General features: G+C 35.1%; 1 protein-coding gene across 3 annotated transcripts; it reads left to right on the top strand.

The window, feature by feature from the left end:
• The first annotated feature begins 372 nt into the window (after positions 1 to 372).
• On the top strand, positions 373 to 21,000 carry FAM76B (family with sequence similarity 76 member B). Of its 3 annotated transcripts, none has more exons than XM_081152648.1 (10): positions 373 to 730; positions 1,557 to 1,621; positions 3,001 to 3,055; positions 4,423 to 4,578; positions 6,296 to 6,495; positions 9,575 to 9,622; positions 9,814 to 9,894; positions 10,544 to 10,679; positions 13,386 to 13,487; positions 18,363 to 21,000. In XM_081152648.1, the coding sequence occupies exons 1-10, from the start codon at positions 644 to 646 to the stop codon at positions 18,450 to 18,452; spliced, it is 1,020 nt and encodes a 339-aa protein (XP_081008774.1). In that variant the 5' UTR covers positions 373 to 643; the 3' UTR covers positions 18,453 to 21,000. The 3 variants fall into 3 exon arrangements, with proteins under 3 accessions (XP_081008774.1, XP_081008773.1, XP_081008772.1); XM_081152647.1 differs by having other exon boundaries at positions 554 to 730; positions 10,547 to 10,679; XM_081152646.1 differs by lacking the exon at positions 373 to 730 and adding an exon at positions 1,117 to 1,268.
• The last annotated feature ends 315 nt before the right edge of the window (positions 21,001 to 21,315 follow it).

Raw genomic sequence — 21,315 nt, forward strand, 5'->3', positions numbered from 1 at the left:
ATTACAGATAGAACGAGGCGGGGCTTAGTGAGCTGGTCCAATGCAAGTTAAGGGACAAGGCGTTGGGGCAGAAAGCAAACCTGCGCGAACACTTGCCCGATTGGACTGGGGAGCTCTCGCCCAAACCCCAGACTGGCTGCTAGAAAGCGCCGGGACCCGGCCCTTTGGGCGGGGCGAGTTTAAAGCGGCTTTCCCGCGTCCAGAGCGTCCGGCTGTTATTGGCCAGCGACTTCCTCCCTTTGTGGGAGCTCCCTGCGTCGCCGGGGTTAGGGGTTGGGAGGAGCGGCCGAGTGACGCAGAAGCTCCCCCAGCTAATCAGGGATGGGGAAGGGAGGCCGAGAAGGAAGCGGATCCGCTGCCGCGCACCTAAACTGCAGCGAACTACCCGCTTCGTCTCCCTCCGCCGCTGTCGGGGCCTAAGCGGGAGCTGCTGGGACGGCGTCACTTGGTGGGCTGGGGCGGAAGTGGAGGCGGAGGGAGACGGCGGCGTCCACAGGACCTGGGCTGCGGACGAGGCCCTGGTGGGCGCGAGGTAGGGGGAGGGGGAGGAGGAGGAGCCCGCGGCCCGGGCGGCGGCGCCCGAGTTCCCCGTAGGGCCCCGCCTCGGAGCGGGCGGCGGTGGAGGAGGAGACTGAGGAGCAGGATGGCGGCCTCGGCCCTCTACGCCTGCACCAAGTGTACCCAGCGCTATCCCTTCGAGGAGCTCTCCCAGGGCCAGCAGCTCTGCAAGGTCCGTGGGCGCTGGGCGGCGGGCGGGCGGGGTTTCCTCGGCCGCAGCCCGAGGGAGCTGGGGAGCCGCTGCACTGCAGCCCCGCTCTCTTTGCCGGCGCCTTGGGGGTTTGGAGCCCTCGCCCCCTCACCCGAGGACCCCCTTTAGCGGATGACCTGGGCAACAGCTGGGAGAGGCCCCTGAGAGGAAGACAGAAACCTGCCCTCTTCCAGGCGCCCCAGGAGGGGTCCGGGCCCTAACAACATTCAGGGGTCTCAGGGGTGGGGCTGACTGAGACAGCCACCTGTCTATGCCGCAGAGACCCTGGGGTGGAGATGGTTTTTTTATCTCTTTTTTTTTTTTTCCTTCTTTGCCTGGTCTGTCCTCTCCTTCCACCGGGAGGCAGGGGACGGTTTTTGCACTTTCTTGCTAGGAACCTGAAGCAGCAAAGCTGATGGCATCCTTCTTCCCTGTCCAGGAAAGCGAAGCGACTGGCTTGGGAACAGAATGCTCTATGATTTGGAGCTCCTCCCATCCCATTAAAGCCGGGATGCTGTCTGTGAGCAACGGTGCAAAATAATAAGTAGTTTCACATTTAACCAATGCTTGAAATCGGCCCTGACAGCTTTATCAGTAGCATAGCCCCCACATCTAATAAAGACAAAGACACCTACGACTTCCCTAAGGAATTACACCACTTGTATGATAAATCACCCAGTTGTCTACACTGGGGGACAGATTTTATTAATGTTTTAGGCATTGACTAGGTTAGGTAATGATTTTAAACCAGAAAAGTGAAACTTGGGACTTTGATACAGATACTGATAAATTCACTGTCTTATTACAGGAATGTCGGATTGCGCATCCTATTGTAAAATGTACTTACTGCAGATCAGAATTTCAACAAGAGAGGTTTGTATGCTGAACAGTTTTTGACTGTTAAAGACAATGTATTGTCTGTCGAGAATACTTGGGGGTTGTAACTCCATATTTGTATTAAAGTATTTTTTGAAAAATGTTTTAACTTCTTAACTTTTAAGTCGTGGAAGAGAGAATGTTGACCAAAAAAAATTTAATGGTTATTTTACATCTAGACTTCAGTTTGAACATGAGGAAATAAATTCTTATATGGAAAATGTATAGCCTTGATAACAAGAAATTCAAATGTAAGCAGGTACTAAGCTAAAAAAGTGGCTCAATGTTAGTGCTGACACGGACCTGAGGGAAGGCCTATAGTGTTGCCAACTACCTTCCAAGAGTGAAATCTGGGATTTTTAATACGATAGTTCCTGCAAGAAAATTAGAGTACACACAAGAGGGGAACTTAAGAGAAGAACAAGTAATTTCTTCATAAGTTGGTGTGGGCATGCTTGTGGAGAAGGCCCCCCGGAAGGTTAGGTAGACACTGACATGTAGTGCTCTCCAAAAATGGTAGCAAGTGTGAAGATCTTGCAACAAGATATGAAACATTAAGACTGTTTTGTTTATCAGAAATGCATAATGAAAATGTGTAAAGAACATTTATCTTAATTCAGTGATTTTCAACCTTTTTCATCTCATGGCACATGTAAACTAATTACTAAAATTCTGCAGCACGCCAAAAAATATATTTTTTGTGGATCTGACCAAAAAAAAATAGGTATTTCATTTATTCACACCGGCTGGCTATTGTTATGTTGGCTGTTGCTATTATCTTTTAATCCTCACCCAAAGAGTAAGGATATTTTTTCCATTGATTTTTTTAGAGACAATGGAAGGGAGGGGGGAAGGGAGGGGGGAGAGAGAGAGGGGGGGAGGGAGGGAGGGAGGGAGAGAGACAGGGAAACAGCAGTGTGAGAGATGCACATCGTTGGTTGCCTCTTGCCCTCTCCCAGAGGGGCTGGGGATCGAACCTGCAACCCAGGATGGGCCCTTGACCTGGAATTGAACCTGAGACCCTCCCATGTACAGGCCAGTGCTCTAACCACTGACCACACCAGCCAGGGCTGTTATTTTTTTATTTGGCAATAAGGGAAAAGAGGTCAGTTCCCCTGACTAAGTAGTCAGGTATTTCATGTTTTAAAAATTCTTGCGGCACCGCAATTGCTTTCTTAAGTTAATAGGAGTAAATTTGAATAATAGACAACCCTAAAAAGATCCTTATGTTTGTATTTTTAAAAAATTGTTGGTTCTTTTTAGAGTGAGTTTTAAGTACTACTAAAACAAGTTGTACTCTATCTTCTTTAGTTCAACCTCATGCTAATTATCTCAGAAAGCTGCATAAATTTGATCACCTACAATTTCCTTTTCAGCAAAACTAATACAATTTGTAAGAAGTGTGCTCAAAACGTGAAGCAGTTTGGCACGGTAAGTATGTCATTTATTTTTGTTTCATGTTATTGTTACTAGCCAATGTTTTTCATACAGGTGAACTTATACATATATATACATATATATATATATGTATATATAGTTATGTTCTTAAATATTTCAACAGGTCAAAATATTTCAGGAAATAAATTTTCTATAGACAGTCTACGGGGAGGATGACAACATTTAAAAGCAGTCATAGCCTTGCCAGCGTAGCTTAGCAGTTGAGCATCGACCTATGATCTAGGAGATCAAAGTTCAATTCCTGGTCAGGGCACATGCCCGGGTTGCAGGCTAGATCCCCAGTAGGGGGTCCGCAGGAGGCAGCCAATCAGTGACTCTTACCATTGATGTTTCTATCTCTCGCTCCCTTTCCCTTCCTCTCTCTGAAATCAAAAAAGATATTTTTAAAAAATAAAATAAAAACAGTCATGTGTATGTTTTATATATATTGAAATGCAAGGTGAATTCATTAAAGATTCATATGTAATAAATTCTTGGTTCTGGAGAACCTACTTATTGATAAAGTTTGCATAATCGTGCTTTTCTCTCTTCTTCAGAACATCCAACAATTTTTATATAGCGGAACAATTAAGGCATTTATTCACAAAAGTCATCACATTTTTCTAATACAAATTTCTTTTCTTACACGTATACTACAGTCATTATTGGTCTGTTACAATCATGATTAGGCAAAGTGTTGACCTTCAGGCTCTATAAAATCCTTAATTGTCTTTTCACAGTTAATCAAAGAAAACCAAGGTGTGCTTATGCCAATTTTTAAAAGTTGAAAGCTCACCTTTAGTATATATTTCTTGCATCATCTGTACCTGTGTAAATGTTTTTTGAATAAATGGTATAGTGACTAAGCCAACCAGGATATTAAATTAGAAGTTTATTCCCCAAATATTGGTTACATGAAAATTTTCTATCAATGTGTACCTCTGTTTTCATTCTTTAAGACCTTTACCCCTGTAGTTTTTGTATTGTATAACATATATTGCAAATCATAAATGTTTCTCATGGTCTTTTTAAACTATTCAATAGATTAACAGAAAGTTTCATAATTAAAAATAAATTTTACTAAATGAATAGAAACATTATAAACATTGAAATGTTATGTCATTGAATATGATATTTTACCCTATAGTAAAATTGGTTTCGATATGCATCATTTGCTTCAAGTCACGGAACCTATCAATGATGTTAACTGAGGACTTCCTGTATTTGACAAAAATTTTTTTTTTTTACCTATTAGTTTCCTTAATTCCAGAAATAGGTCTGTACACGGGGTATATTTTATGCAGCAAGTTTTTAATATTTTAAAATGTCTTGCTTAAGAAAAATATATATCTGTTTTTCAGCCTAAGCCTTGTCAGTACTGTAACATAATTGCAGCATTTATTGGTACGAAATGTCAGCGTTGCACAAATTCAGAAAAGAAATATGGACCACCTCAGACCTGTGAACAGTGCAAACAACAATGTGCTTTTGATCGGAAGGAGGAAGGAAGAAGAAAGGTATGTTTTATTTATGCTATGACGTATGCTGGAAATTAAGTTAAACACCAACAAATTGGAAGTCATTATAATGAATACACTACTGCGACTTGGTGTATTCTTTGGATCCCTGAAAGCAGGTAGTTAAATGAAAGTGCAGGAACTGCATTTTCTCCTTTTTTGCACCCCATTAGATTCATGTTGATCAACTGAGATTACTGTACTTTAAAAAACATTTTGTGGTGGCTGTTCTGTACTACTTGGTTATCTAACAATTGGTTTGGGAGAATTACTGCTTTTAAATCCTTTCAGCTACTTACCCTTTTGCAAGTTATTTGGTGTTAATGGTGTGGAAAACTACCTGATGGCACATTAACATGTATAATTCAAAGTTAGTCTTGGGCCTTTTGATTTAGGGCTCATTTTAAATCATTGTTTTTCTTTATGACATTCCTCTGCTGATCAGCATTCACACAGACCTCCTATTGTCTCAGTTTCAGTTAATTTAGAGGTGACTGTCTCTGAGGAACCCCCCTAGCTGCTCCCACAGCAATATATGTCCCCTAGTTGTAGAAATGTCCTTCCAGCACTTTTGGGGTGAACAAATAGAAGGCAGAAACTTAACTTTATTTTTGTAGGTTTAGTCTTAATAATTTTGGAAAGAAGTCTCTTCCCCCCCCCTTGACATGTACAGTTGATTCCTGTTCTTTATAGTAGCGTTGGGTAAAGTTGCTGCTAACTTTCACTTTGTGAATACTGAGCTGTTGCTCCTACGGGCAATTACAGGATTAGGTTTTTGCCCCTGGTCACAGCATGGTGATCAGGACATAATCTTGTTTTGTTTTGTGTGTATTTCTGTTTAAACAGACCTTAATATATATTGTTGATTGATTAAGTTGAACTCATAGCAAACAGCATTATAACTATGCCTGAATAAAGCTTATCTAACGTGTATTTTCTACATAAGGTACATCACAGCCTTCTTGTGCTTAGGAACACTACACATCATGTCACTACACCTGGGAACCATTTTAAACAGTGAAATTACTGATAAGCACAAAATGCAAAAAAGTGGCACTAATAGACCATGAGAAAGACACTTGTTTACAGTATGAGAGCTAAAAGAAGAAGGCAGCAGAGCATCACCTTGTTCTACCTGAGCTGGGAAGATTGCCATCCAGCGGCACAAATTGTTTGCTGCTCTGTGCGTGTGCATGAATGATCACGAAAGCGCTGCAAGTTGATTTTGGGGTTACAGATACATTTTAGCAAGTAGGTGATGAATTTACTAATGTGAAATCTGTGAATAATGAGAATCGACGGAATATGTCATTCAAGCTCTCCTTTGATCTGTAAATCAACAGTTTTTACTGTAGTGAGAAATACTTTGCTATTTTAGTAATTACACAGTGATTTAAGAATTAAAGCTAGTGCTTCAGTAATATTTCTTTGAAATATGCTATCAATTTATTCTCATTTTCATAATAAGAAAACAAGTTTCTTTCTCCAAAGTAAAAAATGCCTCAAAACTAATGGAAGTCTATATCATCCTCACCAATTTTATGACTTCCCAAATTTCAGAAAAGTCTAATTTTACTTCCATTTTGCAACCCTGGGTGGGGGGGAGATGGAGAGAAATAGAAATATAGCTAGAAGTTTAGCGCTTTATATTACCTAGTTTCACTTATCGCCAGGTAATAGGTACATTTAATCTAATACAAACATTTTCTTTAAATAGGTTGATGGAAAGTTATTATGCTGGCTCTGTACTCTATCATACAAAAGAGTTTTACAGAAGACAAAAGAACAAAGGAAGAGCCTGGGATCTTCGCATTCAAATTCATCATCTTCGTCTCTTACGGAGAAAGACCAGCATCATTCAAAACATCATCACCACCATCATCACCATCACCATCGGCACAGCAGTAGCCATCACAAGTAAGTACTTTGAAATCATGTTTTCTAAAATTCAGGCATTTAATGCCAAATACTAGCTATGTGCTCGTTTCCATTGTACACAGTAAACTTCTTGAGCGTCTAGGGTTGTTTCCCCACTTTATTCAGTGTATTAAATTACGCACATAGACTGTGTTTAGCTATTTACCGTTATAATAAAGATACAACATTTAGGGAATTTCATGGAGTCAGAATACAAGCACATCTTCCTCAGGTGATGATTTTTTTTTTTAAAGCCTCAATTGTCTGTGTGTTTTTTTAATTCTCACCCAAGGATATATTTATTGATTTTTGGAGAGAGAGGAAGGGAGGGAGGGAGGGAGGGAGGGAGGGAGGGAGAGAGAGAGAGAGAGAGAGAGAGAGAGAGAGAGAGAGAGAGAAAGAAAGAAACATCGATGTGAGAAACATCAATCGGTTGCCTCCCGTACAAGCCCCGACTGGGGATCGGACCCAAAGCCTTTTTGGTGGGTGGGATGGTGCTCTAACTAACTGAGCCACCCACCCGGCAGGGGCAATTTTCTTTTTTTTTTATTTTTATTTAAATAATTGTTAGGACTTTACTTGTAAAATTTTTACTTACCTTTGTTATCATTAATTTGTTTTAGTTAAAACAAAATTAAACCAGAGACTAGGAAATGTAAATTCAGTATTTTTGAGAACAGATTGTAATACTATCATTTGTGACCATGATAGAAACATTCTAAATCTTGAAGGTTCTCAAAGTGTGAGAAGTAATTTTTTAAACTGGTGGTGTTTTGCTGTAGCTTTAAAAAACACATGGCAAGTCTATTCAAATATAAAGAACTACCTGATTTTTAAAGTGTTGGGGGGAATTATATTGTAGTAATATCTTAACACTTTATGTGTGTAGTATAAAGGTTTTTAAGTGTGGCTTTACTCATCAGGGAAAAATCAAGAATATTGAAACATGAACACAAATTTAAATGGAGAGCACAGGAGCATGATACACAGATTTTCAGAAGAATTCACTGTTTTTTCCCAAATTTCTCTACAGGTCTTTAAAGTTCTAGGTAGGCAAAACTTAATTTTATTTACAGAAAACTGATGCCTACCATAGTTAGGAACACAGTGATATATTCAGAATATAATATGGTTCTAGTTAAAATATGATTTTAAATCAAGGCAAACACATTATTAGATTATAGGGTATTATTGAGGCCCCGACGTTGTTTACTACAGGAGTAATTTTTCCACTTGCCTTACTGTGTTGTGCTTTCTGGATGTAACAGTGGTAGACCAAATAGTGACTTTTAATCTGGCTATTTTGAAGAAATCTTGTCTTTATATCAGAGTATCCCAAGGAGCAAAGTAACATAAAACTTTCCTGTTTTTGCTTCTCGCTTTAATAAAAAATATGACAAATGGTATCCGGCAGACCTACTCCTAAGACTCAGCTGAAATGTCCCTTTCCTTTGTCCTTTACAGATAAATGTGTCTTAGTGTGATGTGAAAGGACAGACTCAGAGTATGTTTATGAAGATCAAATTCTGTGACAATAACTTAATCTTTTAAAAATGACAGATTTCAAAAGTCAAGGGAAAGAGGATGGTACTGACTCTTTTTCCTTTTGCTTACTTAAGAAATACAAGTACTGTTTTGTATTTGATACATATAGATCTTTGGCATGTAGTCAACCAGTTTGTGGGGTCCTACCTTAAGTTCAGTGGATTAGAACAATTATGAGGAACATACATATTGTGATACATAGTGATGGAAGAGGGGAAGGGAAGAAATTCTGGTCAGTCTGGATCCAGGAATGGCCCACCTCAGAAAGTAAGGATGAAAATTCTAAGTGTTTCTGTTCAACTATTACTAATGTGATTATTCTCACTTTGAAATCTGGATAGTGCTATTAATTCATGTGCCATTATGTGGTTTGCTAATACTATAATTAAATTTTTGAAAGAAACAAAATGAATTCCTTAGTAAGGTTGCCATACATTGCCACAAGTAAAGAAAAACTCAAGTTCGTAGATTAGAGAATTAATTCCCCAACTTGCTATTTACTTAGAGGTGATTTTTAAGAGCATGTTTTTTCACTTTTGCTTTAAAAAAACTTCTATACAATAGAAAGTTTTATACACGCACATATATATTCTAGTTATTGTATGTGCTAGCACTGTACTTATACATACATAACTCATTTAACCCTCATATATATTATACCTACTTTATAGATGAGGGAACTGAGGCCGAAGAATTTTAAGTACCTTGCAAAAGGCCACACAACCCAGGTCTTCTAACATCTCTTACATTGTGTAAATACAGGGTGTCTGGTACATTGGAGATGCTCTATACATGTTGAGTCAGTAAACTCGGGGTTAACGAAGAGTTGGCTAATGCGCAAGTACAAGGGGAAAGTTTGTAGGATTCATAGTGCATTACAAAGTGGTTATATTAATATGGCATAATTGAAGAGATGTAGTAAGTACTAATTATAAGTAAATCTTAAATCAGTTGTTGCTATGAAATTTCCCAATATTTTCAGCGTGACTTCTTCAGAGTACTGACTAAAGAAAGGTCTAGGGACTTTGGAGAGAGTTCTTAGGAAAAGTAGGCAAGAAACAAGGAAATTAAGGTGTTTCCTTGTTCAACTTGACACACTATTTTGAGCAACTTGAGTTACTCCAAAGGAAGAATCTTCATGTAGGGTTATTAGGAAGGCCTTGACCCTAATGGTAGAGTATCTGTCTGAAATAGTAAGGGCAGCCTAAGTATGGGGCACCCTGTTGTGTTTCATAGTCATATACCCCATACCCTTAGTATGATATTAAACTGAATTTGGAGGTCCTCATTAAAATAAAATTCAGTCCCTATGTTTGTACCATTTTGAAGAACTTAGGAAGGCTCGTAGTCATCTGATTAAAATTTATCTTATTAGAATGTGACTTATCCAATATATATTTGCTTACTCTGAAAACTTAATTGAATATGCCTTTCTCTGAACAAAAGATAATCATATATAATGTGATTTCATTGAGAAGAATGCTGTTAGTATTAAGTAAGTGTTGTTGTTATGTGTCATTTATATATTTTTCAGAATCAGCAATCTGAGTCCAGAACAAGAGCAGGGACTGTGGAAACAGAGGTAAATATGTTAACATAGTTTCTGAAGTGTTTTGAAAAGTATTTTGTAAATGTGACAGCCCTTTAACCTTGTTACTTAGGCTTTTAAAAAATCAGTGATATTTGGTAACATTTTAGGAGAAGAATAATAACTTATCACTTGGTGCCTCAGCCCTTTTTACTCTAATTTTTCTTATTAATGTTTGGTTTCAGCCATAAATCCTCTGCAGCAATTCAGAATGAAACTCCAAAGAAAAAGCCCAAATTGGAATCTAAGCCATCTAATGGAGATAGGTAAAAATGAATTCCTTTAGCGAAAATTCAACTTAGTGGAACAGTTATGGTTGATTGCCAGTAATTACTAGGTAAAAGAATAGAAACATATATCTTCTACATTGACTTTTTTGAGTCATCCAGAAGAGTAAGCATAAAATTTTTTAACTTAATTTTGGCAATAAGAAAGTGGCACTGAACTATGTTGTTCTATTTGGGAAATAAATTTGGGTTTTGAAAACAGGAAAACAAATCTGAATAGAGAACATTCTTTTTATCTTAATTATTATTCAATGAAACACAAATCTAATTGTGATATTTTAAATTGACCTGCTTGGAAAATGTTTTTAGATTTAAAGTATTATGAGCGTGACTTTGTTTTAGTTCATTAGCCAAAAGTTTGCTGATGTTACTGTACAAATTGGCTGCCTATTGCTTTACACTAGAAGTATTGACCCCCTAAAAGCTAATACTGAATTATATTTCTGCAGGTGTATGTAATGTGTGCCATTAGTAAGGTAATTTGCCAGTTGCATCCATTTCTGTCAGGTACATATTTTTTTGCATTAGCTTTAAGGATGTTTGTGGAATTGTCTAATTTATGCAATTTGAACACCTGCTCATTTTCCTTCTACTTCATTTAACTGTGTTTTACTTTTTTTCTTTTTAGTAGCTCTATAAATCAGTCAGCAGATAGTGGGGGAACAGACAATTTTGTCCTTATAAGCCAACTGAAAGAAGAAGTGATGTCACTTAAGCGTCTCTTACAGCAGAGAGACCAGACCATTTTAGAAAAAGATAAAAAGGTAAGAACATGGTTCACTGAAGCCTGGTAAGATTTACATATTGACTCTCGCTTGTTAATTGCAAATTTTAATAGACTTTCATTAATTTGGTAATGTTTGTTATGCATGATTCTTATAAGACACATTACAAAAGCCCAAATTGGAACCTAAGCCATCTAGTGAAGATAAGTAAAATAGTCTTTCAGAATTTTTGTTCTAAGAGTTAATTGAGAGTTGATTAGAATTGTAATAATTTCTGAGCGTTAGTTGTCAGTAAGCCTGTAATTTAAAATAGGGTCTAATGTCTTAATTTGAAAATGAGATGTAAATGATATATTATGTGAATTCTTATGATTTAAGAGAGCAATTGAATATAGACTTTGATATTCCAATCACGTATTTAAGTAGAGGTCAAATAACTGGTGAAAAGTAATGCTGTGGAAATTTCCTGTGTTTTAGTTAGTGATTAGCATTAGGTGTGTAAGATAATTTTGTAGGAAGTAAGTGTATTTATTGGGACTTTGTTTATCAGTTAGATTAAGAAAATCAAATATGTTGTCTATTTAGTGAAAAGTTCTAATACTTTGTGGGTGAACTTAAGCAGAATGCTTTCACCTCATTGGGCCTCAATTTTCTCATTTTAAAAATGAGAGTATTAATTCCATCTCATGGGATGGTTGTTAACAATGAAATGAAAATGTGAAGTACTTACTCCATCTCCTGGCATGTGTAAGTGCTCATAGCTGCTGTTACTAATGTTTGGTCATCTTTGAGGGTAGAGCCTATTTTTGTACTTATTTTATTGGTCCTAGAGTAGTTTGATCTATTTCAGACATCTTATGCAGTAGGAAAAGATTAAAAACATTCATTTTAAAATTATAAACAAGACATAATTATGAATATATACATGAATTACCTGTTCCGAGTATCTATAATAGCGTTTCAGTCTGAGCTAGCTTTTACCGCTGGCATTTGACAACTTTTATGCTATATTTCCCACACCTTGATGATTAGAGGATTTAAGTTTATTTTAATACTTTTGTACCTTATTTTAAGCAATTTCAGTATAGGAAATTTAGGATTAACATAAGATAAAAATAGGATAGTTATAAGTGTCATATTTTTTAGGGTAATTTCTATTAACTGCAGGATTTTTTAAATTAATGAGCTTTTATGGAAATTTGTTTCATGCACAAAATGTTAGACATTTCTATTGCACTAAAATGGGTATATCTGTATTAACCTAGATAAAAGTTGAATAAAATGGTAAGGTTACTATAGTAATGATTCCAAAACCAAGTAGTAATGAATTGTGGAATTTTGACTTTTTTAGTAGCGACTTTTCTTTTTCCCAGCATAACTGTCCTATGTTAGTGGTGCACTTCATTGAGTTTTCTGCTTTTGTTAGTATTCCTTATTTCTTCCAAAACACTAGTGGGTATGGGAATTAGTGTTGTCAGGAAAGTAATAATTGTAAGCCTTGTATAACTTCATATTTGCAATTTTTTCTTTCAATGTAAATTTAAGACAACCAAGTTATTTTCTTAAATTTATTTCACTTTATTTAGTGACTTCTAGAGCCAGGCACATACTAATCATGAAGATACAAAGATGAGTAAATAAGAAACAGTTCTTGTCTTTCAGAAATTTGTAATCCCGAAGGCAACTCACAGAATATAGGAACTAGGATAATTATCTTAGCTGTTCTGATGTGAATTGGCATTTCTGAACAGGAATTCCTTTGTACTATAGAAAAGCGAGAATTCAGTTGTTGTTTGAATCTGATGAAAGCATTGGCTTTTATTCAGAGAGTAAGAATATAAGACACTATGACTTCCTCTCTTTTTGCTGTTGTACATCTTTCAGATTATTGGCTACTACAGAATTATAAAAAAAACCTGCAAACCTTAAAGCTTACATAATAAAAATCATGTGAAACTATCCAGAAGCTTTCTTATACCTGGTTCTGATAGTGGAATTACATAATACCAACTTACTTTTCACTGTAAAGTCATGAGATTTTCTATTTTTGTGTGTCATTGACATATATATGAACAACTGTCATGTCGCCTTCTTTGCTTTTTTCTTACATTTGTGTAATTTAGCCCAAATTTTAAAGTAACCCCTTTTCCTTTCTTATTATTTATTAGTTGTATTTGTGCTTTGTTCTCCTTTTTTACCTCGAATATTAGTTGGAATTGGATGCATAATTCTATCATACATTGTCAAATGAAAGCAATTTAGCTCTTGGTTCATAAGATCATTTCTCTTTGGACTTGCTCTGGGTGAAACTTGTTTCTTAATCACTGAGAAATTATTTTAACTCGAAACCAGTTTTATTGTTTACTTTGTTTACATATAACATAAAGTACATTTTAATTGAAGCATTTTCAAATTATTAACCTTTAAGCTTTCCTGTTGGCATACCACTTGCCAAACACTCCGGTAAAGTCCTTTAAATAGAAACAAAAAGGCAACTTCTCAAAAGTTTTACTGATGGTTTAATATCATCTTAACATTAAAATTATACTAAAGTAGATAGAATTCATCATTTCACAAAACAAATTCTAGATAAGTTATAAAACTCAGGAAACCACTGTTGACATCTTCCACTTTTTTAATGAATTGTGAGTTTATTGTGAAGAATATTTAAAATAGTCTATTTGTGTATGTTCATATATATATACGTATACATATATGTGGTTTTTTTGTTTGGTTTTTAATCAGTTAACTGAACTAAAGGCAGACTTTCAGTACCAAGAGTCAAACTTGAGAACAAAGATGAACAGTATGGAAAAAGCTCACAAAGAAACTGTGGAACAGCTTCAGGTAAGTGACGTTTATGTAAACTGTTAGGCAAGGAAGGCTAAACTTTGTTAATAGTATTCATTTTCTTAGACTGGTATTGGTAATCCTATTTTATGCATATTTGGTGCGTTTTCAGCTTTGATTTAGACTTTGCAGTAGTTTTTAATCCTGCTCCCATTAAAAGTTATTGCTTGAGACCAGCCAGTGTGGCTCAGAGGTTTAGCATTGACCTATGATCCAGGAGATCACAGTTTGATTCCCCGTCAGGGCACATGCCCAGGTTGCAGGCTCGATCCCCAGTTGGGAGCATGCAGGAGGCAGCCGACTCCTTTCAGGGATTCTCTTTCATCATTGATGTTTCCAGCTCTCTCCCTTCCTCTCTCTGAAGTCAATAAAATCATATTTTTTAAAAAAAAGTTATTGCTTGAAATCACTCGATAGGGGATTAAGTATATTAATTCTGAAAACTTCTGCCTTAACTTCAAATGAAGTTTTTAGAGGAGGGTGTCATTGCAGTATGTTCAATTGATCATTGAAAAGCAAAACATTAAAAATCAGACTTATAAAAACAAGGTCTTTAGTACATTATGCAGTTATTCTTCCTATTTCCTCCCAGATAATGGGAAGGGGAGGTGAGTGTAGAAAACCAATTTTCAGGGACCTCAAGTGGAGGAAATTTACACTGTTTGCAGTGATATAAGGTGTCTAGGTCAGCCTCAAAATACTACCAAACATATATACTTGGTAGGATTTTAATATAGAGAACAACTGAATGCTGAAGCCAAGCGTCACCACAGTTTTCAAAGAAGGTAGTATCTGATGTCTGGCACACAGAGATGGAGAGCATCCAAGCTTTTACTCACCTAGGTTTCATAAATTTAGAAATTAGACCACATTAAATTAATTACATATTCTATTGATTTATACTCTTACATTTGTAGAACTAATCTTTGGGTAACAGGGTTTAAGAAGTTTTAAAAACAGAAGATGCCAGCACACAGACTAGTAGTCTCTTGATGGGAGAGTGCAGCTTGGGAAAGGAAGGATACTGCCCTCCAAGGGATATTTGCTATTTCTATCTTTTGGCTTTGTATTATTCATACTTCCTTGAAAGTAGCTTAAATTGAGTAAGATTAGAAGTAGATTTAGGAACCTGTTGAAATTTGAATTACAAGTTGCCTACTCTTAACGCTGTCTACTCAGTTTAACTTTTGATTCTTTGTATTATTACAAAGAATTTTGAAGAGAAACCTTGCATAGAACCTGGCACATAAGTAGGCATTCAGATAACTTGTTGAATGGTGATTTATGGAACTGCCCATTTTCCCTGTGTCCTAAGAGATTGCCCATATATTGAGTTTCTTATGCATTCTTGTTTATCACCTACCAAGCAAGTATTAGTTTTACGATATTCTTATTTTTCTCATTCAGTTATTAATGCTAAATGATAACCTGGGAACAAAATCTTCTAAATGATGATCTCTGATTTAATGTGGTATAACTGAAACTCTGGAGTAAATCCAGAATGAAGTAACAGAAAAACTGTGAGCAGTACTTAAACGTGATAAAACTTAGGACTTCTCACTGTTCCGAAGAGCAGCTTATTGTTGTTTTTTGTAGTGTAAGCACAGGGCAACCTCTAACATCTTAGCCTGATAGGCATCTTAAGCCTACCTCCTCTTGATTGATAGCTAAATTTTCATACGATAGAATAGTGACTGATATTTACATTAGAAGTATGACATTTTCAACATGATTTTACATAGGCTGTTGTATTTGCTCCTTAAGGTAACTTTGAGTTATGTGGGATGAAGCTGTGTTCACATAATTAGTCCAAAGTGACATAGAAACCTGCATCTTCTGACTGTATTTTCTCCTGTCCTATACTTTTCCTACTACCTCATGTTATATAGGTTTTCTGTTTCATCTTTGTTATCAGACCACTTTCCTATATCTTTTCTGTTATTGCTGGAGATACTCTTTTACAGTTCAGTACCCTCCTTTAACCCTACTCCCTTTAGCAACCACGTACTAGTAGGTGAGTAAACATAGTTAACTATTTGTCTTGTCTTTTTGTGGTAAGAAACTGAACCCTGTAGCAGGAAATTAACCTTGCTCCAATGGCTCTCAGAACATTTTAAACTATCAAACCTGAGGAAAAAAAGCATTGAGCATCACAAGAAAAAATTGTACAAAATATAAAAGCTCCTTCCCCCCCCAAAACAACCCTAAAATTATCTAAAATGTCAAGAATACCAAATAATTAAAGCTACCTTTTATTCAGGTGATAAGTTGATAGAGGAAAGTACTAACATTTGAGTGCCTACTGTGTGTGAGCTACTTGTGTTTGGCTTAGTGTTTTATATATTTGATTAGTTCTTTCAACTCCTGTTATGGGGGGTGAAGTTTCTTTTTACATGTGAGAAAATAGACTGCAGGTTACCTAGCAGGTAAGTAGCAGAGCGAGGATTCAAAGCAGGATATGTGTGGTTCTTAATCCAGATATTCATTCCGTTAGGCCAGCATGTCTAAACATTTAACTTAACTTGGTTAAGAGTTTTAAAATAATTTAATGGATTTTTGAGGGTGCATAGTGAAGTAATATTAGCATAAAAATTTTTAAGGTATTTATATTTAAATATTGCATTATAAAATATATTTTTATTGTATCTATATTAGAACAGACAGCTTGGGGCTTGTCTCCAGTTAACACCTGATGCACTGTTTATTTTTCTAAAAGGCATTTATTTTTGCATAATTTATCAGCAAATGAATTTATTAGTGACTTGATTAGGAGACTGAATATATAAATACAAATAGAAAATCGGCGGCTAAAGAATTAAAAGGAAAAATGGTTTTCATTACCAAATATTTGAGTTCTGGTATTTCATACTTAGAATATGAAAATTATAAAGTCATTTTTGTTTATTTCTTGATGATTGAGATAAAATTGAAGATTAACTTTTTAATGATCTGACATGTCATTGTAAATGCTTTTGTATAAGTATAACTTACAGATCCAATGGAGGTCTCTTTGATGCAAATTTGCAGACATATTCTTTTTTATGCTCTTCATAAGTTTGTATTTTAAAATTTGTTTTTGAAGATACTTTTTTTTAGCCAGTAAGTCTATTACAGTTACAAATTAATCTGTAGCTAACAATAAAAAGAATACTGCTATTTGCAACAACATGGATAGAACTTGATGAAAATATGCTGAGGAAATAAGTCAGATGGAAAAAGTCAAGAACCATATGATTTTTCTCACATTTGTGAGATATAAAATGGAAAGCAACAAATGAGCAAACAAAACAAACAACAACTTAGAGATACAGACAACAATCTGATGGTTGCCAGAAGGAAAGGGGGTGGAAGAAGAGGTAACAAAGGGCAAAGGAGGTCAACTATATGGTGATGAAAGGAGATTTGACTTTGGGTGGTGGGCACACAATGTAATATTCAGATGATGTATAATAGAATTATAATTGTACACCTGAAACATATAATAATTTTATTAACCAATGTCAGCCCAATAAATTTAATTAAAAAAAGAAAATTCAGAACTACAACATTGACTAGGACTGGTCAGCTGAGTAATAAACCACTTGATTGTGAGTGTGCTCGCTTGACTTGCACTATCAAAGGCATTCTTAATGATTTGTCCTATGAATTCCTCAAACTCTAGTTTTAAAGGGAAAAATAAAAATCTTTTTCAATTCTTGATGATTTTCTAAATTTGAAATTGAAATTGAAACTCTTAATTCCCACCTTAATTATTTAACAACTTCGAACAGAGAAATACTGTTAATCATGCAGTCGAACATTAAAAAAAATGTTTGACTTACAAATATAAGATTGCTCTAAGAATATTTGTATTTTGGAGGTTATAAGTTTTAATTAGGGACAGTTTGTTTGGAAAAGAGTGGTGGAATGAAAATACAGAGCTTGCAGAGGTTTCTGTTTCATGAAACTACTTTTAAGATGGTGTCTATCTAAATAAGAAGTCTTTGAGACCTGGGGAGGAAAATGGTTTTGAAATATAAACCAGAGGATATCTCTTAAAATTTTGTTATTTTAGGGCAGTGCTCAGATTTCAAACTGTTGTCAATATTCTCCCCATTTTGGCTCAAAAACTCCAAAAGTATTTAATCATTAATGTACTTGTATATATGGTGGGTTTTTATTATTTACATTTCCACAGTTAAGAGATTGCATAGGGGGACAGGCAGTCAAAATATGAAAGGACTCTGAATACTGAGGATCCCTACTTCGAGTTCCTCCTCACTAAACACTAGTGATTGTCACGGTGCACTGGCTCAGGGATAGTGTCTTTGTCAGTGGTGGATGGAACATTTGAATGAAGTGCAAATTCAGTTCAGATAGATGACAGAGTGAAATTCTGAAAAAATTTTAGCCTTTCAGGAAACTAAAAACGATGATACAACTTCTCAAATTATAAAGGAAAGACTTTGTATGGTTTATGGGGAAATATTCCTCCCAGATCATCACTTGAGTCATTTGATCTTATCATAAAGTAAAACTTATTTTTATAGTTTTCATGTTTTTTAGGATAAAGAACCAAATATTTTTTTTCTATGTAAAAGTTTTACCCTCCTTTAAGCAGATTCACTTTAAGTTGCCCTTTTTTGGGTAAACAGTTATATCCTTGGACAATTAATATTGACATTTATACATCAATCTAGAATTTTCCATTTACATACTCATAGTTAAAGAGATGAACCTAAATATACTTTTATTTAATTGTATTAGTGTTTCATCGAGTGTTTCATTTACTCTATAAGTGAAAAAAATAGCATCAAGTAGTATTCTTCAGCATGAACTAATACTTCAGATATTGTTAATCTTAAATGTTTTAAATGTTTTTGTCTCCCACAGGCCAAAAACAGAGAACTACTCAAACAGGTTGCAGCATTGTCAAAGGGTAAAAAGTTTGACAAAAGTGGAAGCATACTAACATCTCCTTGAGAAAGTTACTGATTTAATGTTTCTGCTGAAAATGTAAATTTGAAAAAAATTCAGTGACGCCCTTAAATTCTGTGTAGTGGAAAAATATTTTTGCACACCAAATGAATTGGTGTGTTTCCTATTCACTTTTGTAACTGATATACAACATTTTTTAAGTTGTAAAACATTTAAATAAAACTTCAACTGGTTTGAAGTAACTTTTTAATAATTTGATATCCAGGAACTTTTCTGCCAGCAATAGTATTAAACAGTTGTAAAGGAGTGCATGAGTAGTGCTTTTTATAAAATGCAACATGCAATAATAGAGTAGGTATGGTTTTAAGAAATCATAGCAGCAGGGTTTTTGTTTTGATTTTTGTTTTACACCATGCTAATTTCAGATAAACAGTTCCAATTTAGAAATACAGAAACTTTTAAACAAGGAAAATGGTAAACACTGGTTTTTTGGTAGTTGTGTTTTCACTTTGCATCAACATTAATTTAGGAGAGAATCATGGTGCTTTTATTAAATGAACTTCAGAGAATATGTAAATATGTTTTTTCAGATTTACATAATTAACATTAGTTAGTAAACTAGTATTTTCATTATTGGTATAGGAATTAATGTTTATTGTACAGTATCCAAGGTAAAATGTGTTTTGTTTTGTATAAACTACTGTGGATTTTTACTTACAAGTGCCTTTTTGCCACCTAATGTTTTTATTTATAGGAATGCTGATATTTTGTACATAGTTTGTTTTAATATCATGTTTAATAATGTTTGTATATAAATGCATATGTACAGAAGCCTATTTCAAAAGGAAATCAAAATTGCTAGTAAAATGTTTGAGGTTGCATTAAGAACTGATAATGCATATAGACTTTAGACGATTTCGTGGTTTGTTTCTGTGTGATACGGGAAGTTGTTGGTCATTGAATTCATTGAATTATGTCAAAATACTTCCCTAAAGATTTAATTTTAAGTCACTTCTGATAGAGTAATTTTATTTTTATGTGATATGGCTTCATGTTCATATTTCATAAGTTACGTGTTTTGCCTTATTTTTCTTTTATAAAAATTTTAAAAATTTATAATTTTTCTGCAGTGGTCCATATATCTGCTTTCCTTATAATATGTGGTTATGTAAGTTAATATTTATGTACACCATACATAATTTGTAAGTTTAAAGCAAATCTGGAAAAAATTAAATAACTTTTAAATCAATCTGTGACTATCTTTGAATAAATTGGAATATTGTTTAAGGTTCAGGTACTATTTATAAGAAAATTATATAAGAGTCTTTAAAATTGTCTATAAAAGGTTAAGGTAGGGTGGGCTAGGTTATGGGAAATTATTGACTAATTATATTCTGATCCATTGGTTTTTAGCCTGTAATGGAATTGATCTCCTACTTAATATATGCGAGTTCAGACTTTTCGTTGAAGTTGAAAGCATCTGGCATTGCTAGATATACTGGATAGAGTGGAAGAGTTCTTTCTCTTAGAGATTTGTGGGCAAGGGTAAATTTGTTTGAAGTAAACCGATTATCAATTTTGGAAATTTTTCTTTTTAAACAAGCATCGAATATGAATGTCATCAAAGGTCATCTTTTCTTAGAACACAGGATGATTGTAATTGTTTTTTAACATGACTCATGTTTCAGTAGGTTATTCCTATGGTTATTCATTATAAAGTAATATCAAATAATTCTTTGTCCAGTTTGAAAACATAATCTAGGTTATTTTCAAGTGATAGCAAAAGACTGAATCAGTAAGACTTGGAAGAACTAAACCAGTTTATTTTTATGAGGTCATGTAATGGTCTTCCTAAATTTAGTGCTTTCAACAATGCTACATACTGCTTTCATAACACAGATTTTAATGTTTGCAGGATTTGCTAAATTCATAAGATAGCATTATCTTTCTTTAAAGTTTTAATGTTTTATATTCTGGTTTCATCATCATTTGTCAATCCACAGTGGTTATTAAGGTTTTAGAATAAGATGTGTAAGAGTTCTTATACCTTTTTGGAGCTGCTGCAAAAGAAAGGTGCCCCTTTCCCACTTTTTTTAGGTAAAAGATTGAAAATTGAAAATCAGTTTAAATAATTAAGCTTTGCTAAAATCTTTTAGGGGCTTCACAGTATTTAGCACTAATTAAATGCTCTTTCTTTATTCCATGACTTTATAACATTTTTTTTGCAGTTGTACAAACTAGCAGTTCAGTCCCAGTCCTGGATCTATAGTGTATTGACATAATGAGCTGATATTCTTTAAATGTGGACCTGTAGGAGATACTATGGTGTGCCGTATTGTGCTTTTTAGCTTGTTTTCAGCTATTAGCATTTACCAGTGTGGGTCATTTTGGCTCAAGTTATTTATATATTAATAGCCTGTGAATATTACAGTCCTTTTTAGATTGTATTGGTCTAAATATGCATTCTGAGGTGAACCTGTTAAGCTGTTCACATGTATAGACTTGAAATACTGTACTTGTACACATCTGACTGTTGACATTTTGTACCTTTTTTAAAATCCAATATTTCACAATAAAACTTGTCAAAAGCTTTCTATTAGTTTCATATTGCTGCTTAGCAAATTACCACAAACTTGGTGGCTTAAAACAGTACAGATTAATTCTCTTACAGTTCTGGAAGCTAGAAGTCCAAAATCAGTTTCACTGGCTAAAGTCAGGGTTTTGGCAGGGCTGGTTCCTTCTGGAAACTCTAGCGGAGAATTCATTTCCTTGCCTTTTCCAGCTTCTGGGGCTGTTCCTTTCATTCTGTGGTTCTTTGCTCCTTCTGCCATCTTAATAGCAAAAGTTTAGCATTTTTAAATCTCTGCCTCCATTATGATATGGTCTCCTGTCTTTGGTTGTAGTTTCT

This window comes from Miniopterus schreibersii (genome assembly GCF_964146895.1).
Source record: "Miniopterus schreibersii genome assembly, chromosome: 12".
Lineage (NCBI taxonomy): Eukaryota > Metazoa > Chordata > Mammalia > Chiroptera > Miniopteridae > Miniopterus > Miniopterus schreibersii.

Bases quoted from the DNA above. Each gene is read 5' to 3' on its own strand.
- FAM76B (XM_081152646.1), top strand. From the start codon at position 1,164: ATGGCATCCTTCTTCCCTGTCCAGGAAAGCGAAGCGACTGGCTTGGGA. The intron at 1,269-1,556 runs GTGAGCAACGGT...GTCTTATTACAG, and splicing joins TTAAAGCCGGGATGCTGTCT to GAATGTCGGATTGCGCATCC. The intron at 9,623-9,813 runs GTAAATATGTTA...GTTTGGTTTCAG, and splicing joins CAGGGACTGTGGAAACAGAG to CCATAAATCCTCTGCAGCAA.